Genomic DNA, 25,709 nt, shown 5'->3' with positions numbered 1-25,709 from the left:
GGGCCACTCGGGCGGGCGGCGGCGGCCCAGCGACTTTTGAAGTCGGAGCAGTTGCCGGAGCCGTGCGCCGCCTCCGGCCGCCCTCCCCCTCTGCCCGCGTCCCTGCGGAACTGGGGTCGCTTTCAGCAGCTCAGAGAAAGCCACGTCTCCAAGTTCTTGTAGGTTCGAGATCTTGCCGAGCTGCGGGGCGCAACAAAGGCAGGGGGAGCCCGGGCGCCTCGCAGACGGGGCGGCGGCTGGGGCGGCGGCCGAGGCGCGGGACCCTCCCCCTGTCCGCGCCGACGCGTCTCTCCCCCTCTTGCTCTAGCCCCGGAGCGATGCAGGAGGTCGAAGCCGGCTGCGCCGAGGCGTTCGCCGAAGCCCAGAGGTGGGTGGAGGTGAGTGCCGTCGCTGCTCGCCCTTGGGCACGGGTTTGCGGGCGACCCGCCACGCTGCGCCCCAGCCTCTTCCCCGGACCTTCGCGGTCGCGCGGCAGCGGGCGCGCGTGCGGCTGGGGGGACCCCGCAAGGTCCGCTTCTCCCCCCTCGACGTCCAGCCCAGCGGAGCGCGGCCCTCCCCCGACGGTCCCGCCGGCGCGGATGGAGCGCTGGCCCCGGGCGCGGGGAGGGCGCATCCCCGTGGGCTGCCCGCGAAGGCACCCGCACGCGCGGGATGTGTCTTTGCGGGGCAGAGCCGGCCCAGGGCGCTTTTCTTTGGATGGCTAGAAGTGGGGATGCCCGACACCTGCCTGCGAGGGCGGGTGGGGGAGGTCGGGCGCCTGTGGCACCCCTGGAGGGAGGCTCCCCCCAGGAAGCCGGAGCCCGGGGTGGAGGCCAGGGCGCGCATTTTACTCAGAGTCGGCGGCGACGAGATAGGGTATCCTGGGGTCACTCCCTGAAGGTGTTACTCTCCCAGCTGTTGCCTCAAAGACAAGCCCTTCCATCGCCTTCTTTCCCATTAAAAAAAAGGAGATGGACTTTTAGAGGCTTCTTCATCAACGTCTCAGGGTTCACATCTGCTGAAGGTTAACACCGGGACTTCCAGCCATCGTTCTCCTGGCTGAAAAAAGAGGACTTTTTAAACGGTGCTGAAGAAGCCTTCCCGGCAGATGTGAACAATTGCTTGTTAGAAAATTGCTGCCTGGCCCAGCCTTGCAGCCATTTAGGAGTTATCGATGCCAGGTGTCGGCTTATTCATATTTAGTTCACATTTAATAATTCACATTCAGTTAGCTCATACTTAAATATGGCTTAAACTATTTAAAAATTAAAATTAGGTTTAAAGATTATTCTGTGGAAAATGAACATATTCAAGAATCCCAAAGCAAAATAACTACAACTAACTCATTCACCCTTAAATAAATGAATGTACGATGGAAAATAAAGAGAGTAAACTTTCAGCGTTACAGTTTTTACTCTAAAGAAAGGGATGTGAAATGTGAGCAGCATCACCCACTAGACAATAGGGGGAGTCCAAGAAATTAACTTCGGGTGCTGTTTTTTGGACTGACACCTTGAGCTAGTCTGAAGGTGACTTAGAAGGATGGGGAGGGAGGGCCGGGGAGGCCCGGAGGACACACGCTGCATTTTGAATGGAAATGAGAGTGGAAAAATTCCAGCCATGTAGTTAAGAGAAATAACTTCCCTCATTCATAAACCGAAAAGTCAAGGCTACCAAAGGTAATTTTCCATTAGTAGTGTTTGTTCCTTATAATTTTAGAACAGAAATTAAACGTCCCTTTTTGTGCCTGAGTGTTGGGCATGGAGGGAGGGAGTGGGGAAGAAATACGGGGACATCTTTTTGGTCACACATGGCTGCCCTGTGGAGTTTCTATCCGCATGTTCCCTATTTGCTTCAGGAGATCCGTGGGTAGGGGTGATTTCAGACCCTTTCCTTTTTAGTATGCACACTTTTAAAATCTGGGAGTTCCTGGTTTATTGTAGCTTGCTCGTAGTTGTGTAGGATTTCTGCGAGGAATTTGTATCTAATAAAGCTGGGGAAGTGCTTTGTGATAAAAGGTGTAATAGTGCGTGGTAAACAGCCTCGTCTTCCCGGACACTGCCTTCCCACCCCATCTGAAAGCGTTTTTCAGCGATGATGTGGCAATGCTGAAGTATTTTGTTCATCATTAGCAGAGAGCCAAATCTTTCTGAAGGTTTTGGTATATGCCTTTAGTATAATTAATGAAGCTAAAAGTAAGTGATTTTTTTTTTTTTTCTAGTGTCGCAGGGAACAAACAAGGCAGTGTGTTCACTGCAGATATGTGAATAAATGGACTTAGGTATTTATATGAACTTTGGTATACTGTGGGCACTGGAAGTGACAGCAGTGTGTTCACTCTTAGGTTTGTTTATTTTCATTTAGTGTCCAAATTTACTCGTCTCCTTAGTTTTGCCTTTACAACCAAAGCACATATTTTAAAATGTGGTTTTTGCCAAAAGAAGCAGGATGAATGACTCTCTCATTGCCACAACCTCTTTAACTCTGAGAACCCCTAATTTGAAGATAAAATATTGGCTCCAAAGTGTATTTTATAAAGTATTTTGGAAAGCGAGGAGATTATAGTGTCAATCTTTCTCCTGTTTGCTAATATTCTTGCCCTGTCTTTCCTTTCTGATATATTTTCCTTAACCTACAGTAAAGCATAAGTGGGTCATTCATATATATGTGTGTATATGTATAGAGACATATATGCATTATAATAATACATTATATAATATGTATATTATCTATAATGTAATCTTTTACCTTTATTCTCAGCAGCCGCTTTGAATAACCCAAGGTCAAGAAACTTCAATAACCTTATAAAACTTTGAATGAGGACCAGATTCCATGTCAGTATGTCCCTGCCATTTCCATTCTCCATCTGTGATTGTAAAGTAAATAGCTAATGTATTATTGCCACATCACAGTTAAAGTTTTTATTTTGGGAAGGGGAGCAGAGGGGTGAGGTGAGGGCTCATGGTTGTTATTCTGCCAATTACTGTCATTTTATGACTCTTGTTTCTATTTATTTCAAATTGTAGATAGATATTTTAGAGTGTATATATACTTAACTTCTGGTTAGTTTAATTTTCAATTCAGAACAAATGTAGGAATGCCACCCTATAAGGTAATTCAACATAATGATACTGGATATTATCTGGTTGGAAATGCTGTTTGGAATATTAATAATGTAGCAGAGCTGGTTTATGATTAAACATGGTTTAAAAACAAATAGTGTAATGGTTTGAAGGCAAAGGCAGAGGGGAAGCTTGATCCCAGCAAGGTCATGGAGTGGGTGATGCAGCGGTAGAAAAAGCAGCCTGGGCCCTCTAATTTTGGTCTTTGTCTGCAGCACCTCTTAATTTCCTATGCCTAATAGTTTCCTCTCTCTGTTCTGGGGCATTAAAATGCCTTGTAGCCATCAGTCAAAGTACCAGTGAGATTGGAAACTGGTTATAGGGCTCATTGCATTGGTTGGTCACCAGTTTCTGGCCTGTGAGTTAACGTCTCTCTCTAGGTTGAGGTTGAAATACAGTGATGAAATTTATGGCTGGAGAAGAAGAGGCTCGCTTAATTCACCACCTCCCTGCTCACCTGCTCTTCCTGTTATCTCTGGGTTCGATTCTTTAGTCTCACTGGCACCCTGTACAAGGACCGAAGGGATGCCAGCAGAGCTCGTTGCCATGCCTGGCCCAGGATATGGATCCTTCCCTACTTGCTTCCAGCCGGTCTGTTTGTCCACCTGTCCCCATTTTTACCCTCCAGGGATGTGCTGGTCACCACCTGTGTTTACCTTTGCTGCTAAATTATGAAAGAATTGCACTCCACGGGTACCCCGTTGGTACAGGCAAAATCCTTCTAAGTGGCTTCCCTCTTTCCCTGTAAACTGCATCCCTTCTACTAGCGATCTGGACTGAAAGGGTTTGCCTGGTGCACATGAATTCTCGTGCGTGCCAGCGTTATCTGTGCACGCAGCTCTCGTGGATTTGTACTGTTGCTCTCCAGATGTCTGTAGAGTGACGTAAACACTCATTGGAAAATGTTACCGAATTCTTAGAGGCTTTTTTGGTAATTATAATTGCAACTAACAGACATGAAAATTGAAAATCTATTATGGTAAGAAAAATTTTAAACATTTTAAATGTTAGAAAGCAATTTGTATACTAGCTGTTGAGTCAAAATTACATTAAAAAATATGTCTTTATTGACTTCAGAGAGAGGAAGGGAGAGGGAGAGAGAGGAGTGAAACGTAAATGATGAGAGAGTCGTTGATCAGCTGCCTCTTGCACGCCCCCTACCGGGGATCGAGCCTGCAACCCTGGCATGCATCCTGACCAGGATTCAAACCTGCATCTTCTGGATCATAGGTCAGTCCTCAACCGCTGAGCCACACTGGCCGGGCCAAAATGAAACTTTTAGAATAAAAATCTGATTTTGTTATCCCTGTTTTCTGGGGAGTCATGCAAAGATTTTAAAGTCCGAAATCCTCACATAACTCTGTGAAGTGTAGCATTCACAACCCTTTATGATCTGGTCTCTGCCTATATATATCTGTCCTTATTTGGGGGTCATTTTCTCCATAACTGTTTGCGTAGTTGCCAGATAGCATAGAGATTCAGAGCACAGTTTTGTACATTACATACCCAGTACTAATTTATCTTTTAACTGGAAGCTTGTACCTTTTGACCACCTTCAGCCAATTTAGGGTGATCACAGTTAACACTGCTCTACGGTGCATTTGAAAGGTGCTAAGAGAGTAGATGGATCCTAAAAGTTTTCATCACAAGGAAAAGAAATGTTTTGGGGTTTTTTTGGTAATTACATGAGGAGATGGGCATTACCTAAACTTATTGTGGTAATCATTTCCCCATAGATGTAGGTCCAGTCATCATGCTGAATACCTTAAACTTACACAGAGCTGTATGTCAGTTATCGCAACAAAACTGAAAAAAAGGAGGGAGGAAGCACAGTTTTGGAATCAAATCATTGCGCCAGGCCCGGCCCTGCTGTTGAACTCCTGCGGGCCTCAGTTTTCCTCTTTGACCCTCCCAGCTGGTTGTGCCTGTGAAATGGGACGCTGAGCAAGGCAGCCTGTGCTCCCCCGTCACTGCGTGCGCTTTCTCACCTTCAGGCTGCTCCTTATTTCTTGTTTACTTGATATCCATGACTGCTCCTCATTCCTCCAGACTTGGGCTGAAGTCAGCCTTACGTGAGGCCTTTTCTGAACCACCAAACCTTCACCCTACCCATTCCACCCTCTTCTTGGTTGCTCGTGCGAATCCCGTTTTTGCACTCTGTGGTATAATCTATCTGCTTTTCCACGTTAGATTCTGACCTGAGGGCAGGAACAGCATCTTTTCTTCTTGCTGGAGGATTTGGCATGGTGTCTGATAAAAAGACTGTAGCTTTAACACAATTTAAAAATAGGATTTTAAGGCCCAGCTCTGTCAGATAATTGGCACAATGGAAGTTTGCACAGTATGCAGTGAAGGCATTTAGGAGCAGCCCGAGTCTGCCCGGTGAGTCAGGCAGGCTCAGAGAGGGGGCAGCACTGGAGGTGAGGCTGGCGCGGGCTTACGCATTTGCCCACTGGGCTAGGACATTGTGGCTTTATAACTAGTTGCGAGATCTTGAAGTTGTATTCAGCACAACTGTCAGGAATTGCTCAGAATAGTATTTTTACTTAGGTGATGTTTCTGTGCAGTGAAATGCATAGGTTTTAAGTGTACTTTTGCAGGAGTTTGTCAGATGTATATACTCATGTAATTGGCACCCCAATCAGGACATGAAACATTTTTATCACCCAAGAAAGTTCCCTTCCTGTCCAGTCAGTCTCCACCTCTCATATAGGTAACCACTCTTCTGGTTTCTAGCATCGTAGATTTCTCAGGGTAGTTGTGAACAGCCATAAAATGTCTTGATATCAGTTTGTTCCTTTTTTTTACTTAATGTAGGATTTTAATATTACTTGAACACACTTTAGTTGGCAGATAAACAAGGATCCTAGGTCAGGAGGGCTGGCGGGAGAAGAGGGAGTTCACAAAATCCTCTTGGGGAGGAACCGATTCCCACAAATGGGACCCAGGGTAGGGTTGCTGTCAGGCTAATCTGACTCCAGGAAGTGTAAACAGATAAGTTAAGGCATTTCCTGAGGAACTGGGAGGACTCCAGTACAGTGTCAGTCATTCTGGATCCTTCCAGTGTGCTGGTGCACAGAAAGCTAAAAATGGATTTCTTTTAAAGTATAGGAAAGTACGAAGAACTGGTACCTTTAAGGAAACAGTGTCCTTGAAGCAGCTAGAGAAGTGGACTAACTGGGCCACAGGGAATGAGTGATTTTCTGGTTCTTGATGCATATTACCAAGTTACCCCCTGAAAGCTTTGTGCTAATTTGTGACCATGAAACAGGGGTTGAGGGTCCCAGCTTCTCCATATTCTGGCCAGAATTGAAAAATTGTCATTTGCATTTTCCCCCTAAAAAACAGATGAAAGATACATACTGTTCTACTTTTTCTCAGATCACTAATTATGTTAAGCATTTGTCTAACAGATGACTTACTGGGTTTCCCCCAGTGAGGAAACATGAAGCTAATACAAGGAGTGCTCTGTCCCCTCTGGCCTCACGAGGTGAGTCTCCAAGGTCATGGATATGGTAGAGCCATTAAGGATGTGTCCCCTGAGTTGTCTTGTTTTTCTTTTGGGTTGTTTGGAGATAACCTTTGGAATTCTTAGCAAAATGATGAGATGAAGAGTGGAACAGTTGGCCCTTTTGAGGAAACAGAGCACCTTAATGTTTCTTCATCCATTTGTAAGGGCTAGAAATTCTTAAAGCTTCTCCCAGGCTGAGAGGAACAATGCCCCGGAGTGTGGCAGGGAGTGTGCTGACTTATTCAAGACAGTTGGTTCCCATGCGTCTGTGCAGGGCTCTAGCACTGCCTCTCTCTGGACGCCAGGATGCTTTGGCTCATAAGGAACTGCTGTTGGGACTAAATGGTGCCTTTTACTTCTCCCTTCCTTTCTAAACTGCTTCTCAACGTAACAGCATTTGAGTTCGAGAAAAGCACTTGTTTTGAGAATGTTAAGAAATACAAAGCAACATCAACAAATTTGCCCGACTCTTCCAGTTTGGAGAAAATGGACTTTGTAGGGTGAATTGTTTCATCTGTTACCATCTGCAGATTGAGCTGTGTTGCTCCAGTGTCCTATAGTCCCTGACAGAAAGTTCTCAAATGCTGTTGAAGGAATGAATGTTTTGTGTCCAACCAAAAAGGTTGGCTTATTTAACTGATGTTTGCAGATTGCCTTAAGCCTGTGAACTGTCACAAATGCATCTGAGCCCAAGGAAAGATAAATTGTGCGTACCTGTGCTTACTCTTTAGTTTCTGAGGGGTAATTATTGGGTGTGTTTCTTTAAAAACACCTTTGATGTACTCAAAGCTTTTAATAAGGGTAATTGCTGTCACATACACATAACCCTTAGAACAGAGATTTAATGCACTCAGTCTGCCACTTTGCTCTAAGGAGATGGACATTAGCAAATTCCATAAATGAATCCCAACACAGCCCCATAAACAGCCTTTCCAGCTTGTGAACTCCTCCCTGGTAGGGTGCGTGAAGACTGGTTCTAATTTCTGGGTACAGGATGCTCAGTTTGGTGCTTGAGTTAATTTAGATGATGTTGCACAGCACCAGTGGGGATTTTCTTAAGGAGAGAGGTTAGGAAAATTTTGTGTGGGTTCAGAGAGCAGAACTGGTAATAACTGACTGGTTATAGTGGGACCTTTTGTTTGGCTCAAGTATTTTGAAGACGCTTCTATAAATAAAGAGCTGTCCTACACCAGAACGGGCTGACTTGACTAGAGAGATACCTGCCAATGAAGGTTTTACAAGAGAAGGTGAGTAACTGACAATTGAAGCAACTGGTGTCGCCTTCCAGCCCCACCATGTGCAAGACATGTGGCAAGTGCATTATATACCAAGGGCCATTATTACCCCAGGACATTTTTTTCAGATGAGGCAAAAGCGGGGTGAGAGGTAAAATAATTTGCTCAGGGAAACACTAGAACTAGTAAGTGGTAGTTGGGGATTTGAACCCAGACAGTTTGACTCCGCAGCCTTACCTCTTAATCACTATACTCTACTGTCAGGGCGAGTGACACTTACTGGTAAATCACGGTACAGGATTTATAAGGCAGGAAGAGAATGGGCTCATGATCGCCATTCCATCTAAAGTGGTAAGATCAGCTGTTTTCCGTTTTTGACTAGTCCTGCGCCCAACAAGTTCTATCTTGTGATGTTAGTGCCTGGAGTGCACATGATGAGCAATTATTATATAAGCGAGATTTGCTGATAGATACTCTTGAGCAATTGCAGACTTTAGATGTATGTGTTATGTGTCTAAGTGAATGGATTAGTGCTCAATAAACCATTTAAAGTGTTATAAAAGGGAAGTATTTTTATATAGTGACATTGAGTTATATAGGGTATCCCAAGAAATTGTATATACCCTTTAACAGCTGATAGCTCAATTTTGAAAATGAAATGTATTTTGATAAGCATTGCCTTTATAATTATTCAAAGTGTGTGTGTACATTTTTTGGGATGCCCTATATTTTGAGCTGGAGTAGGAGATACATTTTATCTAATTAGTTTCTTCTATATTATTAAAATTTATAAAAGTATCAGTTTCTTCTCTTATATGACCTAGTAGTCCTTGGCTTACCAAAAATTCTACAGACTGTTATTGCACAGTGTTTTCAAAATGTATGTCATGTTTCTGAGGGGATACACTCTAGTTAGTGTTTTAGACATGTAAGTACTGAAGCAAAGATCATAATCAAGGATTTTGTCTTCTTGACTGGATGCAAATTTGACCTAGATATCTGAGCTGGGAAGAAAATATCTGAATTGTTTTGTTACACCACCATTGTATAATATCCAAAGGGAGGGCAGTCATCGCTCATTATAAACTTGATTTCGGAACTCTTTCTCATTAGCTTTTCATTCTATCTGAGGAAGGGGAAATAAGCAAACATTTTACCTTTACTTCTTGAGTGGTATACAATCAATCTGGAACTTTTGTCCAAACAATATATTATCAAATCTATGAACAGCATCAAACACAGTTGGTCACACCTTCCTTCTTGAAACACTTCCTTCACTTGCCCTCTAAGGTTTTCTTCCATTTTCCTTGATGTTTCTGAATTTACTTTGCTGAATCCTCCTAATTATTGTTAATAATTTTTTAATTACAAATTTTTTTAAAAAATTGATTTTTAGAAAGAGAGGAAGGGGGAGAGAGAGAGAGAGAAACATCGATGAGGGAGAAACATCATCTATCTGCTGACTCCTGCACCCCCTGTACTGGGGATCGAACCTGCAACCCAGGCATGTGCCCTGACTGGGAATCAAAACTTGACCTCTTGGTTCTTGGGTCGATGCTCAACCACTGGGTCGAGCTCCTCCTTATTATTTTGATCAGTAAATATTAGAGTGTTCCTGGGCTCATCTTCCCATGTCCTCTCTTCTTTGTCTACAATTTCTCCTTAGCAGATATCAAATCCACAGCTTTATATACCTTCTATGTGCTTATGACTTCCATATTTGTATTCCTGGCCCTGACGTTGTCTCTAGCCTCTAGCCTTATATATTACTTACTAGAGATTTCAAATCGTAGGCCAAACAGACACATCACACTTTGTTCAAAACAACTTTTAGTTCCTCCCCTTCCCTACCATCTACCTACTCACACCACTGTGTTTTCTATCCTAGTAAGTAGCACCACTGTTCACCTACTGGCTCAGGCCCCCAACTTTGAAGTCATTATGTCTTATTTTTGACATACCCCACATCCAGTCTGTCAAGAAATCCAGTAGGCTGTGTCTTCAAATACATCCAGAATCTGACCACTACTTGTCATGTCCACCATCATCTCCCTGCTTCCAAAGTAACAACCAGATTCCTCTTTAAAAATGTAAACCAGAGCCCTGGCTGGTGTGGCTCAGTTTGTTAGAGTGTCGTCCCGTCCACCAAAAGGTGGTGGGTTTGATTCACAGTCAGGGCACAAACCTAGGTTGTGGGTTTGATCCCCAGTCAGGGTGTGTATGGGGGACAACCGATGTTTCTCTCTTTCTCAAATCAATAAAACAACAAAAAATAAAAATGTAAATCAGAGATTATACACCCAACTCTGCCTTCTCTTGCCCTGACAATGGCTACCCATTGCATTTATAATAAAATCTGAATTTTTAAGCCATGATCCATAGGGTCCCCCTGATCTGTTCCCCGCTTGCCTGTCTCATCACTGCCTTACTCTTTATCTTACCATGCTCCGGTCATACTGGCTTCCTGTTACTCCTCAAATGTACAAAGAAGGTTTTTATTTTAGAGTCTTTGTGTTGCTGTTCCTTCTGCATGAATACAATTCCCTCATTTATTTAGATCTCGGCTTAAATGATAGCTCCTCCTCTTCTGCCCCTTCCCTGTAAAATAACCACCCTTGTCATTCTACACTCTCATCCTTCATAGAATTGTCATCACTTGCCTTTTGTAGAATATATATTTTAATTTGATTGTTACTCCCAACTAGAATATACATGCTTATGAGCAAGGGCTTAATTTGTTTCCCAGCCTTGAATAGTGCCAGCTCTTTAGTAGGCACTCTGTATATATTCGTTGGATAAGTAAATGAATGAATGAACCAAGTGTCGTGGGTTTTTAAAAAATGTATCTTTATTGATTTCCGAGAGAGGAAAGGAGAGGGAGAGGGAGAGATAGAAACATCAATGATGAGAGTCATTGATCGGCTGCCTCCTGCACGCTCCTGACTGGGGATCGAGCCCACAACCCGGGCATGTGCCCTGACCAGGAATCGAACCCCGATCACCTGGATCCTAGGTCGATGCTCAACCGCTGGGCCACGCCCAGCCAGGCCAAGTGTCTTTTAATTCTTTATACTTGAAATCTTTTTACCCCTGTGATGTGACTGTCTCGCTGGCCGTGTTTCATTCAACAGAGAAATGAGGGTTTTTTCTTCTTCAAGTTCATTTCTAGATTGTTTGAAGCATGTTGTTTTAACAGAGTGAGCTTAAACCATGAGAAATGGACTTTGTTCATCTAATTGTAAAGATGCCCAAAGGTAAACAAGTATCATAAGGTAATAAATATCCCAGAATATTTGAGGATGAGTCTCCCTAGCTGAATATTCTGTGGGAACAACACACTGTCATGAAACTTTGGGAATTAGTCATAGCAGTATCTTACAACTCACCGATCAGTGAGCTCTAGCTTATACCTAGCTTATACCTGGATTATACCTAGGTGCTAATTGGAGACAGCCAAGCAGGAAATAGCTTTAACCTTTTTAGAAATAGAAGAAAATAAGCTAAAATTTGAGAACAAGAACATTTCTGCCATCTGCTCGAACTCTAACATCAGAGGCCTACCTCATGCTTCCAAAGGGCTGCTCTTCATACCAGTTTTTCAAGAATCATGCTGAAATGGCACATAAAACAGGAGTGGAGGCTGTCAAAGAGCTTTGTTCAGAATTGAGGGAAAAAGGGAAGATGAAACTTTTGATTAAGACCAACTTTCTCTTTTTTTAAGTTATTCCTCCTCGCTGTCCTATGAATTAAGTGTTCTTGTTCTTTTTATAAATATATATATTTTTTACAGATGGGAAAAGGGTAGCTCAGAGAAGTTAAGTTTCTTTCCCAACCCCACACAGCTGATACTGATAGAACCAGTATTTGAAGTTAGATTTTCCTAATAGAAAAACTGAAGCCCTCAACCACTTCATTTACCTTCCTCTGTTTCTCTCCCTCTTTTATAGTTGTGCCTGCTGTTTTGGCTCACACGCCTTGTGCTGTTAGCTAGTCCATCTGTTGCCTCTGTTTTTCTCTACTTTTCTTTTTTTCTTTTCCTCCCTATTTTTCTTATTTCACAATTAGAGTTAAGTTAAAAAGCATAGGCAAGTGTTTAGACTTTGTATAAAATGCAGTGTAAAATCAAACCTCAGATGTGCGTAACTTCCTGCCGTGGGGATGTGATGACTTAGAGGCAGTGTGTTTGTGTGTGTGTATGTGTGTGTGTGGTGAGGAAGGGGACCACGAGGACACTTGCTATGGCGGTGCTTTAGGGGGCTTGTCCTTACAGGAAGGAGACAGTCACAGGGCTGCGTGGACGTGTTGGACAGCAAATCTGCAGGAAGTCTGAGGATGGGAAAAACATTTGGAAGCTACTAGAGAAGACCCTATTTGACTGGACCAGAAAGACAATGAGTGGAAAGTGATGTGGAAGGCAATTGAGTTGGGTAGAGGTGGTGTTAGCATGAGCATTGGATTATCTTGTTGGCAGGACCATGAAGCTAGATGTCTACTTTGTGTGGAAGGTGCTGTTTTGAAGGTAATGAGAATTGCAAGACCAAAATGTAGATAAAGACTTTTGATTTTTTTTCTGTAATTGCCATATCAGGTGATGTTGGAACCCATGGGACAGAATGGGTGGAAGGAAAAGACCATATCACATAGAGCAGGGGTGGGGAACGTCCAGCTCTGGCCCTGCCAACGCAACCACAGGCGGGACTTGAAATTCAGTAAATCTAGGAAGCTTTTATCATAGTTAATTAAAAAAAGATCTTTATTAATTTCAGAGAGAGGAAGGGAGATGGAGAGAGAGAGAGAGAGAGAGAGAAACATCAGTGATGAGAGAGTCATTGATCGGCTGCCTCCTGCGTGCCCCCTACTGGGGATCGAGCCCGCAACCTGGGCATGTGCCCTGACTGGGAATCGAATTGTGATCTCCTGGATCATAGGTCGACGCTCAACGACTGAGCCACACTGGCCAGGCATCATAGCTAATTTTTAAGCCGACAATTTTGTATGGCCCCTGAATGATGTTATAAATATCCAAATGGCCCTTGGCAGAAAAACAGTTCCCCACCCCTGACTTAGGGAGAGGAACAAAGACTTAGCCTGGGGAAATATCTTGTGTTAAGAGAGCAGGAAGAGGAAAGGGAGGTGTCTTGGTCAAAAAGTTAGGCAGACAACCAGGAATGTGTTAGGGATCCTAAAGGAACCCTTGGTTTCATGAGAGAGAGAGAGAGAGGAAGAGTATTATGAACAGTGCTCAGGATTAGAGGAATTAACCAAGGAGAAAGAAAATGGGAACAAGGCCATTGAATTTGGAAAGAGAGCAGTCCCTGACTTGTTCAAGTACAGCTTTGGAGTGTTAGTGTGAGAGCCAAACCAAACTTCAGAAAACTCTTCTGGAAAGTCTTAGTATAGGGGCAGGTGCACCATGAGAGAACAGGTAAGAAGAGTTATCGAGAAATCACCATTCTCTTCATTTGGGTTAACAAAACCATTCCCTAACCACAGCCTACATTATTAGGTATATTACAAGTACGAATCCATCATATTTAAGTGAAGTATACTTTAAGACAAGAGGTCTGAAGGAATCATTGTGGTCTGCTACATAAAGTACTAAAGTTAAACCACTCTACTATATATATTAGAAATCTGTGTCCTTGATATGCTAAAGATCATCTGGAAATCACTTTAATTTTCTGAATTTATTTTCTCTTTTCTAAACAGGGATAATGTCTCTTCTGTCTCCAGGGTTTTTAGCTGATAATAATTTGGTGAAGATATATATATATATATTAATGTTTAGAATACATCTAAGTTTGATTTAGTGACTCTATGAAGCTTTTGTCATATTAATCTGGAAACAGATGCCAATAAGAAATGAAATAAAGCATTTCTAACTTTTAAATATAGATACACATAATTGCTATGAAAGTGTACATTTTTGCTATACTTTGTCTTTGTTTCTTTGCCATGTTCTAGCATGGTGTAGTCGCAAGAGTGGCAGGGTTTGGGGTCATAGTACATAGGCACAGCTCATACATGGCAGATCCCAGAGTAAAATGTGTGACAATGGACAAGACATGTAGCATCCCTAAGCCTAAATTCCTACAAGTATACAATGAAGATTACAAGGCAGTGATAAGGTGTAGAAAAAAATGTGGAATATAAGTAGGTACTCAACAAATAGTAAGTGCCATTATTATTATTATTATTATTATTATTATACTCAAATCTGTATATAAGCAGAAAATGTATTATTAAATGAGTTTTTTGTTCTTTCCTAGAATGGCTGATTTTCAAAGTCATGTGCATATGTATGTGTGTGACTCCCTCAATGCACTTAGGTAACTTACCATTTATCCTAACCTCTGATTTATGAATGTGGGTTTTTGTTAAGTTCTTTCTATATTATTTTTAAACTTATAAAAATCTTTTAATCTATGAGAAGTCGAGGTTGGAATGAGCAAATACTTTAAGAGTAATGGGTTCTGTTTCTTGATGGTATTTGTCATCTCTCTAGGTATCCTCATGTTCATTTTAGCACTTTTTTTGTTATTGAGTCTTTCCTGTCAATGGACTTACAATATGTACCTAAGGTTAGTCGACTTACCTGAGACTTTTTAAATTGAAGGAAAAGAATTCCATACTTAGCGCACTGTTGAAAACGCTGTCATATAACCTTGTACTCAGTGTTCTCTTCTGTTTAGCTACCGCCTATTTGAAGTTGCACATTAGAGAGTAGGGTGTGTGTAGATCAATGTGTTAAGTTTCTTCTTTTCATTAAGTCAATCAGTCAATCATCTCAATTATTTTTTGTTCTTTGTACATCTTTTTTATCCTTTTAGTTACTTTTCATGTTTTGTGTGTCTTTAAGTCATCCTTTTAATTTAGCTCTTCTGCTGTATTCAATTTGGAAGAGACAATTATAAGATCTTTCCAAGAAGGACATTTTATGATGTCATACTAAAAATTAGCTTAATGAGCTATTTTAGAAAGGAGAAGCTTTTATGGTTTCCATGAAGAAAAGCAGTGCATTTTTTAGGTATTTTGTTCAAAGGATAGTTTATGAAACTGGCTGTTTTTAAGCCAATTTGCAAACATTTTTAGACTTGGAAAATGCTTGTAAGTCCTTAAAGGTATAACTTGCCAAATCGCTGATACTTTTGAAATTTGGCCTTAGTTCTGGTAAGAGAATGTGTTTGACAGCAACACTGCAATTTACAGTAATCCTTTTTTGTGTAAGGAAATGAATCTACTTTGCTTAATAAATTCCAGATGAGTTTCTGGCTCCTTGATTATTACCAAGTCATTTAAAATTCAGGTTTCATCATTCAGTTTAGTTACAGCAACCGTCTCTGTGCTTGTAATGACCAATGTGATGTTAAAATCCTTTGCAAAACCGAAACACTTTGGGGAAGAATTGCATTTTGGGTGAGTCATTTTGGGGCACAAACTTAAGATGTGGCCAGTGCCTCTCAGCATTTGGTGTAATGTGACACCCTGAAGTGTCAGTCATCTCTGGACTAGCTGTGGCTGGTCCAGGCTGGAAGGAGATCAATTTGAAGTTCTACTAGTGCCATAAATGCAAACTTTCTTGGAAGCCCACCTATATATTTCTACTTACTTTTCATTGTTTACCCTTATCTGCAAGGGGATTTAGAAAACGTTTTTAGCTGGGTGCATCATTGCTTCCAACAATATTGGGGTTCTGTTACTAAGGAGGAAGAGATTGAGTGTTGACAATGAGGTCTCTACCACACTTATTTTCTAATTGTTCCTTTCTCGTAGCATTTTGCTTTGTTCTGATTGTAATCTAGTGTCTTAGCAAACTGAGGACTTATTATTATTATTATTATTATTATTATTATTATTATTATTTGTTCCCTGCATTGTGTCTGTTTCTTCCAAGTTTCTTTTTTGTTCCTTCCCTTTTGGTTTGAAAGTTTCTTTTAACCTCTGATGATCCTTGTCCAACTGGTCTCTAGGTTTTCTAACAACCTCTGTATATCCAGCCATCTTCCTCACTACCCCTCTCCTACCTGAAGGACCCGTTGGCTCTAGACTCTGAGACTTTTCTACAGGAACTTATCTGCTTTGCTTCTGAAGTATCCCTTTGCATGTCCCAAGGTTGAAATTTTCTTTCTTTTCCAAAGGTTCAATTTTTCTTCTACTATTGTCTCTTCTCTGATTGCCTTTGTCCTTGTGGGTTAAGGCCTTAAACTTCTATGCTATCATTTTGGTAGGGTTTTGGGAAGCAATGAAGAGAGATGTCTGTACTGTACTGTAGAGAACTGTAGTCAGTTCATTGTGTTTAACTAGAAGTCCAGTATATGTGTATATATTTTAGATGTGCATCATAGAATAAGAGTGGAAAAAACATGGATTGAACGAGGGTTACAATTATTGTTGAGGTGCAATTACATACCTAACCCCATTGTATTTACTAGCTTCCCCTAGATATGATGATATCCCCTTCCAGTGCCTCATCTTGGCTTCATCTTGGCTTTGTACCCAACTGGCCTCTATTGGATTTGGCCATTAGGGTGTGTGTCAGGTGAAGATAGAAAGAATAGCAGAAGGATGAGAGGTTTCTTCCCTATTCGCCCCCACTGCCTCTCAAGAACCTTCAATACTAAAACTCCCATCTGCCTGTACTCAATGGCCAGATTTGTTTTTCTGGTTTACAGCAACAGTATTTCTTTCTTGAACCTTCTCAGCCACTTGGGAAGATGACTTCCCACTCTTGTTACCTTCTGTGTCTCGACATTCCTTGTTGGTTCCCTTCCCTCTTCCTACACGGTTGTAAGAACTTTCCTTCTTTAAAGCCTCTTCATTTAAATCGTGTGAATTGTGATTGGTTTCCTGCTGGAATCCTGATTTATATTCTAAATTTTTTATTTGGGGGAAGAATAGAGGATAGTGTAGTAACGATGAAAATGAGGAAGGTACGTTTTCGTATATGAAAAAAACAAAACTAGATTCAGTGTTGTCTTATAATTTCAATATTTGCCATGGAGAGATCCACTAATGGCTGCAGAGAAAGAAAAGTACACAATGAATTTTAATTATTCACTAACTTTAAGATCACTATACATTAAGTGATTAGTGCAGTCTGACCTATATTTATGCTTGAATAGTATATAAATGTGGCTAATATTCCTAATGGCAAATTGTGAATTATCTGTTGATTAATGGTAACAGAATTTCAGGTCTAAATTCACTAGAATCACAGAAAACTATTTATTGGGCTCTATCATCAAAGACTTTGGAGAACACCCCCTTAACCACAAAATACCAGAGGCCAAGCAGACTGCTTCCAGCTGTGCTGATTGCTTTCCTTCTCTTACTCAGCATTTCTTCCCTCCAGAAGCTACATGTCTAAGCCACTAAGTCTCCATTCTCTTTCAATAAGAATTAATAGTACTGCCCGGCTGGGCGTGGCTCAGCGGTTGAGTGTCCACCTGGGATCCAGGCAATCAGGGTTCGATTCCCGGTCAGGGCACATGCCTGGTTGTGGGCTTGATCGATGACTCTCTCATCATTGATGTTTCTGTCTCTCTCTCTCCCTCTCGTTTCCTCTCTCTGAAATCAATAAAGATATGTTTAAAAAAAAAATTAATAGTACTAATATTACATGTATAACATGGAATTTGTTCAACATTTTTTCTTTCAAGAAATTTTTACTGAGCCATCGTCAAGGCAACTTATGTTTGACAAAAACTTTAATAATAATTTTAAACTGGTACAGCCACTATGGAAAACAGTGTGGAGGTTTCTCAAAATATTGAGAACAGAGTTACCATATGACCCAGCAATCCCTCTTCTGGGTATCTACCTGAAAGACTTGAAAACATTTATTTACAAATATATGTGCACCCCTATGTTCATTGCAGCATTATTCATGGCGGCCAAGACATGGAGACAACCAAAGTGTCCTTCAGTAGAGAATTAGATAAAGAAGATCAGGTACATATATACTATGGAATACTACTCAGCCATAAGACAAGGTGAAATACTGCCATTTGCAACAACATGGATGGACCTTGAGGATATTATTCTAAGCAAAATAAGTCAGAAAAAGCTAAGAACCATATGATTTAACTCATATGTGGGGTATAAAACTGAAACTCATAGACACAGACAATAGTATGGTGGTTACCAGAGGGACAGGGTCTGGGGGTAGTAAAAGAGGCCAAATATATGGTGATGGAAGATTTGACTGTGGGTGGTGGGCACACAATGCAGTATACAGATCATGTATCATAGAAATGTGCACTTGAAACCTATATGATCTTATTAACCAATGTCACCCCAGTAAATTGAATGAAAAATCTTTTCCAAATCAAAATCTGATCACTTAGTGACCCTGCTAAATTCTTCAGTCACTTCTCATTGTTATTAAGATAAAAATCAAAATCTTTAACAAGGTTTAAAGGGCTGTGGAGGATCCTTTCCCTACACACCTGTTGTAACTTATTTACAACACTTTCCTGTAGTGTGCTCACATGTGGCTGCAGTGTCCTATTTTCAATTCCTCAAATGTGCTAGGCTCCTTTCTGACTCCAAGTCTTTGCCGAATCTTGTTTCTTTTCCCCTAAAAGTCCCCTTCTCCCAGCCTGACTTCAACTTCACCTTGGACTCATTTTTCAAAACTCAATGTGAGCGCCAATCTTTCATGTAAACCTTCACTGATCACCCAAATTATGATCCTTTTAACTCTTCTAATAATGGATTCTGTGATTTATTGTTGTTGTTTAGCAGGTAATTGGGTGTATGAGTCTATAGTTCTGGGAATATAAATTTGGAGTCATTATTTAAAGTGAGGAGGCTAAATAATAATAATAACTTTAATCACTCCCAAATGATGAACTTCTGTGAATTGGATATCATTTTTACTTTAAAAAAAATGTTTTTATTGTTTTGGTTTTTTTTAGAGAGAGAGGAAGGGAGAGGGTGAGAGAGACAGAAATATCGATGAAAGAGAAACATCATCGATCAGCTGCCTCCTGCACGCCCCCTCCTGGGGATGGAGCCCGCAACCTGGGCACGTTCCCTGACCGGGAATCAAAAGGTGAACTCTTGGCTCTTGGTCAACACTCAGCCACAGAGCCACAGCAGGCAGATATCATGTTTACTTTTTAAAAAATAAAATTATATCTGACTTTTAATACTATTTGAAGTCATCAAGGGTACATTGGCAATAGATTTTTTTTTCTCAAATAAAGGAGAGAAAGGAGTTATTTGAAACAATCATATTACACCTCCCTCACATATTTTTTGGTGTATAGGTATATCCTCAACTTATGAGTTTCCCTTTCTTCATAATCCACATTAACCTGCCCAGGAGAGCTGCTGGGTGATCAGTGGTGAGCTGGGTTTTATACAAGAGGGCAGTGAAGGAATGAAGCAGGATTCCAAATGTGACCCAGTACCATTCTTTATGTTGATTCCTGGAGAATATTTCCAGATGATTGTACTATGTACTATTTTTAACTGTATTTTCTCATTCAGATTTACTGTATTGCCTCATTTCATTAATCAGTATTTTGGATTATACCCTCCTCAGTATGTTCTCCCCAACAGCTCCCAGTAAACTGTGTGTGCTGCTCAGTTTTTGATAATTGCTATTACAACTATAATTTTCAAACACACAGTTCTCTGCAGGAAAAGAAACAAGCAAAAGCAACAGCTAAATATAACTTTTCAAGTATTAAGTATAGCTATATATTTTAAAATAACAAATAATGCCAAAAAATAGGTGGGCGCAAAGTCTAGACTCAAGAACAGGATTTCACAGCTTCCACACTGTTAGCATTGAGGGCCAGATAAACCTTCGGAATGAGATCTGACCTGTACATTGTAGGATGGTCAGCAGCATCCCTCACCTCCACCCATAAGTCAGTAGCACTCCTGTTCCAGTTGTAACAAAAAAAGTCTCCAGACATTCCTAAATGTTACCTGGGGGACAAAATCACCCCCAGTTGAGAACCAATGCTCCAGAAAAATAAGACTATCATTTTGTTTCAAAATTCACACAGAGCAGTGCAATATTTAAGAGGGGTGCCTGGCTCACCCTTGGGCTTGACTCAAGAGGGGCAGGGAAAAGAAGGGTCCTGAAGTCTCATCTTCACAGGGCTGGTCCTCTCGGAGGCTGCCAGGGCACCAGTCCTGAACTGAGGTCTTTCGTAGCCAACAGAATTGATGGAACCTTCCCAAGAGGCACATGTTTAACTTGCTAGCAAGGATTTCTCCACACTGACTCTAACTGTGGACATCCTATAGTTGACTAACCACAGGCTAAGCATGGCATCTCAGAAATCACTATGACAACCTGTTAGTATATGCCTGCATTTATTCCAAAGTCATAATCTAAGAGAAAATGTTATAGTCCAGGCTTCAAATGTGAAAACATCTTTATGTATTAAAAAGTGCTAAAGTTAAAGAAAAACTTTTGAACATATTTTAAAAGTGAATAACTGCTCTAAATTACTGGGTAGATGGTAAAAAACATGATAAATTTTAATGGGGCATCTAAAGGAAGCTTGAAACATTTTTAAACATCCTGGAGTTGGTAGCATATGAAATGCAGCCTTTTTTCCTCTTGCAACTGCAAATTCAAACTATTCATACACCTCCTCTGGACCCACGGACGCATCTGGATCCCTGGGAGCAACACTACCAGTTTCCATGGCCTCCAGGATGAGCGCAGGTAGGGATGTGTCCCCTCCACACAAGGGTAAAAGAACATAAAGACAGCTAGGAGCAGAGAAGTTTCCTACTGGTGTCTCAAGATAGAACAAAAATCGACCTGCAGATTCCCTGCCTACCACCTGGACAGAAACCACCGGGCCTCCACCACACAGGGCAGCCCAGACGCTGGAGCTGAGCTGCAACGAGACGAGACTAACCGCGCACCTGCGAGGGTTCAGCAGCGAAAGGAAGAACCAGCATCGAGTCTTCCCAGCGCTGGCCCTGGCCTGGCGGTCAGGTGCTTGGAGCTTTGTTCCGTGAAGCAAAGAGTTGTGGGGTTGATTCCTGGGCAGGGCACATACTTAGGTTGCGGGTTCAATCCCAGGTTGGAGTGCATATGGGAAGGCAACTGGTCCATATTCTCTCTCTCCCTTCCTCTCTAAAAATCAATGAAGAAAAATCTTCAATGAAATAGAGCTAATAGAGGACTCAGATGACAACTTGAGCAAAAACAAGCACTTCAGGAAGTTCAAATCAATAAAAAAAATTCTTTTTGTAACCAAATGTATAATTCATAGAGTAAAAAACTTAGCAGATGATTTAAAGACTGGTACTACCAAGATCAGTGCCCCAGAGAAATACCAGCCACAGAACAAATCTGCGTAGATAGAAATCATGAAGACCTGATTGGGGAGACCTGTAGGGAACCTAAATGCAAACAAAAGAGTTGCAAAAAGATGTGGGTGAAATTAAATAAAATTTCAATGAGTAATATAAAATCTAATATATTCTGATGGAGAAATAGCTCCCAGATAAGAAGACTTCTTAGCTACAGGATTGGAAATGAGAACACTGTGGAATAACTCTACAAACTTCAGAGGGACAAAGTCTTCAATATAAAACTTTTAAAGCCAGACAAGCAATCATTCACCTATCAGGTAATAGATATTTTCAGATCTCAAAGATTCCAACAGTTTTTTGTTTTTTAAAATCTACAACAGCATCTAAGGAAAATATATGAGAAATACATAAAACTAAGCATATAACAGAGGTTATAAGATAAAAGATGAAGAAGTCACAATAGTAGACCAAGAGTAATGAGACTGAGATATGTAATATTAAATAAGGACCTTAAGGTAAAAATCTTGCAAGGAAAATTCAGTCTAGACCTAAAGTTGGGCTGCAGGAGAAGAGAGAGAGAGGGATAAATGTATTTTATGTTGGTTAATTCATTTGCTTTTATCTGTGCAATGGTATAGACTTGGGAATGAGATTTCTGGACCTTAGGATATGTACACATTTATTTTAACTGTTAACTACTTGCCAGATTGCCCTCCAGGAGGCACCCACAGCTACACACTAGCGCTAGCATTAGCACTGGATGAGAGTTTCTTCTTACCTCCTGACCTTACAGTTAAGGGTTGAATTGTGTCCCTCAGAAAAGATATGTTGAAGTTTTAACCTCAGCACCTAAGAATGTGATCTTAGTTGGAAACAGAGTTTTTCCAGTGATAATCAAGTTAAAATGACGTCATTACGTTCCGCTCTAATCCAATATGATTGGTATCCTTAGAAAAGTGGAAAATTTGGACACAGAGACAGCCACACATACAGAGGGAAGACTGCCATGTGGAGATGGAGGATTGGAGTGATGTGTCTGTACTAGAAAGATGCCAAAAATTGCCAGCAAACCACCAGAAACTAGGAAGAGACAAGGAAGGATTTTCCCCCTACAGGTTTCAGAGGGAGCATGACTCTGCCAACACCTTGATTTTATACTTTTGGAGTTCAGAACTGTGACACAATAAATTTTTATTGTTCTAAGCCATTCAATTTGTGGTATTTGGTATAGCAGCCCTAGTAAGCTAAACAACAACACTGATATTATCCAATTTGGTAATTTTTGCTACTCTCATGGCTGTAAAGTGCTATCTCATGTGTAAGTGTGAGTGTGTGTGCATGTATGTGTGCGTGCACATGTATGTGTGTGTTTTGGTGACACCAACAGTCAGTTTAATGATCCAGCAAGAAAAACCACCAGAGGTATAGTTCTCAAGGTCCTGGACTACAGTCTTTGAAGAAAATGAGGACTCTTAGATTTTATGATCCAGATCCCTGCTGAATAGAAGGGAGGAAAAATACTAATCCATACAGTAAATCAGATTCTCCTGAAGGGTGACACAGGCACCCTCAGACTGTCTTCTGTTGTTTTAATATGCATTTCTCTGATTAAAGGTAAGATGGAGCATCTCTTCATATACCTGTTTGGGTTTCATATATCTTCTCTAAGGCCTTCACCTACCTATTTAGTATTTTTGTTCTTTCGTATCCTTTCTTGAACAGAAATTCTTTACTTTGATGTCACATGCATCCATTCTTGTTTTATGGTTAAGAATTTTGTCGTTCCTTAGCCATAAAGATGTTCTTTTATATATCCTCCTGATATCTTTCTAATTTTACATTCACATTTGGGTAATTACTTAATTTGGATTTTATGTGTGTATGTGGTATGAGATAGTAATCAGCCTTTCCTAGCACTGTTTCTTCCAGTTTTCCTAGCACCATATGCTGAATAATCTGTCCCTTGCTTCTTTGTTGTTCTCTTGACCATTTATCAAGGCCCATATATACACAGTTCTGTTCTAGAGTTTTTTATTTGTTTGTCTGTTTCTGCACCACTGTTACTGTTTTTTTTATTTTATTGACTTTGAGCGATGTCAAATATCAGGTGGTGTGAATCTCTTCTTTCTGCAGTGTTTCAAAATCGATTTACCTATTTGAAAACTTGTATTTTTTCATGTAAACTTTGGAATTCATTTAGAGAGTTCTTCACATAATTCAAGTAGTTTTTGATTGCAGTTGTTTGAATTTCTAGATCAATTTGGGGAGAATTGGCACCTTTCCAGTGTTTTATTCCATCTGTGAACAGGGCATATTTCTTTATTTTTCAAGTCTTCTTTAATATTCTTTTAATATGTTAATAAAGTTCTTATTTATTAGGTTAAATCTAGGAACTTTATAGTTCAGCTTCTGCTCTGAATAGTACCTTATTCAATTATATCTTCTAATTGTAGAAGATATATATCTTCTAATTTGTAGAAAAAAAGCTATTGAGACGTTTATCTTGAATTTGGGAACTCAGCTTTCATTAGTTCTAAGGGTTGACTGATTTTTCTTTGTAGATAATCAGATCATCTCTAAATAATGGCAATATTATCTCTTCCGTCTCTTAGATTTTTTCTTCTTACTGCATTGTTCAGGATCTATGTGGAATCTTTGACTTAATAGGGATGCATTGCCTGGCTGGGCGTGGCTCAGTGGTTGAGTGTTGGCCTAGGATCCAGGAGATCATGGTTTGATTCCCGGTCGGGGCACATGCCCGGGTTGTGGGCTTGATCCCCAGTCGGGGGCATGCAGGAGGCAGCCAATTAATGACTCTCATCATTGATGTTTCTATCTCCTTTCTTCCTCTCTCTGAAATCAATAAAGATATATTTTAAAAATAAAAGAACCATGAAAAATCTTTAAAAAAAAAAAATAGGGATACACCAAAGGTTTCTCTTTTCTAAACTGTTCTACTTTATGTTATAGTTTGAGTACATATCATTAAAAAATCAATTTATGGGTACTTTCTACTATTCCTGGCTTTGAGAAAATTTATCATAATCAGATGTTAAATTCCATCACATACATTTTTGGCATCTTCTAAAGTCATGTGAGTTTTTTTCTCTAATCCATTCATTGGTTAAATATACTGACAGATATTCTTATATTAAGCTAACTTTGCTTTCTTAGAATAAACCCTTTGTGATGGTGATTTAAAAAAATAATCTGTTAGCTTTTTAAAAAATGTTTTTATTGATTCTTAGAGAGAGGGGAAAGAAGAGGGAGAGAGAGAAACATCGATGTGCTCAAACCCGGGTTTTGGCTTCGATCCCTGGTTGGGGTTCGTGCTAAGGCAACCAATGGATGTTTCTCTCTCATATCGATGTTTCTGTCTCTCTCCCTCTCTCTCTAGATTCAGTGAAAAATATATCCTCAGATGAGGATTAAAAAAAATCCAGTTCTTCTTGCATTTCTTTTGGCATTTCGTGTGATTTTAGAAATCTATCCATCTTCTTTATATTCTAAAATTGTAGTTAATAGTTTATGATATTCTTGTAAAAAAAACCCAATATTGTATTTACAGAAAAAATGTTCATCGAGCACTTACTATATTCCAGACAATATAGTTGGTGGGAACACAGTACTGAACAGGTAGATAAAAGTCCCCAGGCTTACATTCTTGTGGGAAGAGAGAGAGTAAACAAGCTGAGCCCAGCTGGTGTTGCTCAGTGGTTGAGCCAAGAGGCCGCTGGTTCATTTCCTGGTCAGGGCTCGATATTTTTATCTCTCTCTCTCTCTCTCCTCCTTTCCCTAAAATCAATAAAAACATATTGAAAAAAAAGAATCAACTAGCCAACATTATATTAGATCTTTGCTTTTGCCCCATTTCAGTTTCTATTTTGCTCATTGTAGTTTATCTTTTTTTTTTTTTTTTAAATCCCACCACACTATCCAGTGGTCAGTGTATCCTATTGATCACTTCAAAGAACCACTTTTGGTTTTATTTACACTTTTTTTGCATGCATGCAGGGAATGAGATTTCCATTTCATTGTTTCTGCCCTTATGTTTAATATCAGTCTTGTTTCTTGGCTTCTATTCTTACTTTTCCCAACTTCTTAAATGGCTCACTGATGGAAGGGGGCGTTGCCTGCAGTTAATGTGCTGGGAGATGCACTGTTTCTTGCCCCTTCTCTCCTCTCAGGGTCTTTTTGTTGTTGCTGTTACTTTTGCTTTCCTCAGGTCCCTCTGCTCTCCGGTGGGGTGGGGGGGCCCCTTGGTCTTAGGAGCCTGTAGAGTAGCATGTGCTGTCCCAGGAGTAGAAGGTACCCTTGTTCCTAAGTATCTCATGGTTTCTGTCCTTAGAAACCCATTCTCTGGAGTTTTGTTTTTTGTTTTTTTAAAAATATATGTTTATTGATTTCAGGGAGAGGAAAGGAGAGGGAGAAGGAGAGAGAGAGACAGAAACATCAATGATGAGAGAGTCATTGATTGAGCCTGCAACCCGGGCATGTGTCCTGACTGGGAATTGAACCCCGATTGCCTGGATCCTAGGTCGACACTCAACCGCTGAGCCATGCCCG

General features: G+C 40.7%; 1 protein-coding gene across 3 annotated transcripts in view; it reads left to right on the top strand.

Moving 5' to 3' along the window:
* Positions 1 to 235: 235 nt before the first annotated feature.
* The window catches only part of LMO7 (LIM domain 7), a 203,096-nt gene continuing 177,622 nt past the window's right edge, over positions 236 to 25,709 (top strand). For 2 of the 3 annotated variants that reach the window (XM_087814293.1, XM_087814292.1), the window contains exon 1: positions 238 to 377. In XM_087814293.1, coding sequence (XP_087670419.1) covers positions 318 to 377 — 60 coding nt within the window. In that variant the 5' untranslated portion in view covers positions 238 to 317. Of the gene's footprint in view, positions 378 to 25,709 lie in introns of all 3 variants that reach the window. The other variant, XM_087814294.1, reaches the window with a different exon arrangement.

The sequence above is a fragment of the Miniopterus natalensis genome, chromosome 2 (assembly GCF_054644295.1).
Source record: "Miniopterus natalensis isolate mMinNat1 chromosome 2, mMinNat1.hap1, whole genome shotgun sequence".
NCBI classification, from domain to species: Eukaryota; Metazoa; Chordata; class Mammalia; order Chiroptera; family Miniopteridae; genus Miniopterus; species Miniopterus natalensis.
Note: the sequence above shows the minus strand (reverse complement) of the source record. Positions and strands in the feature narration are given on the sequence as shown.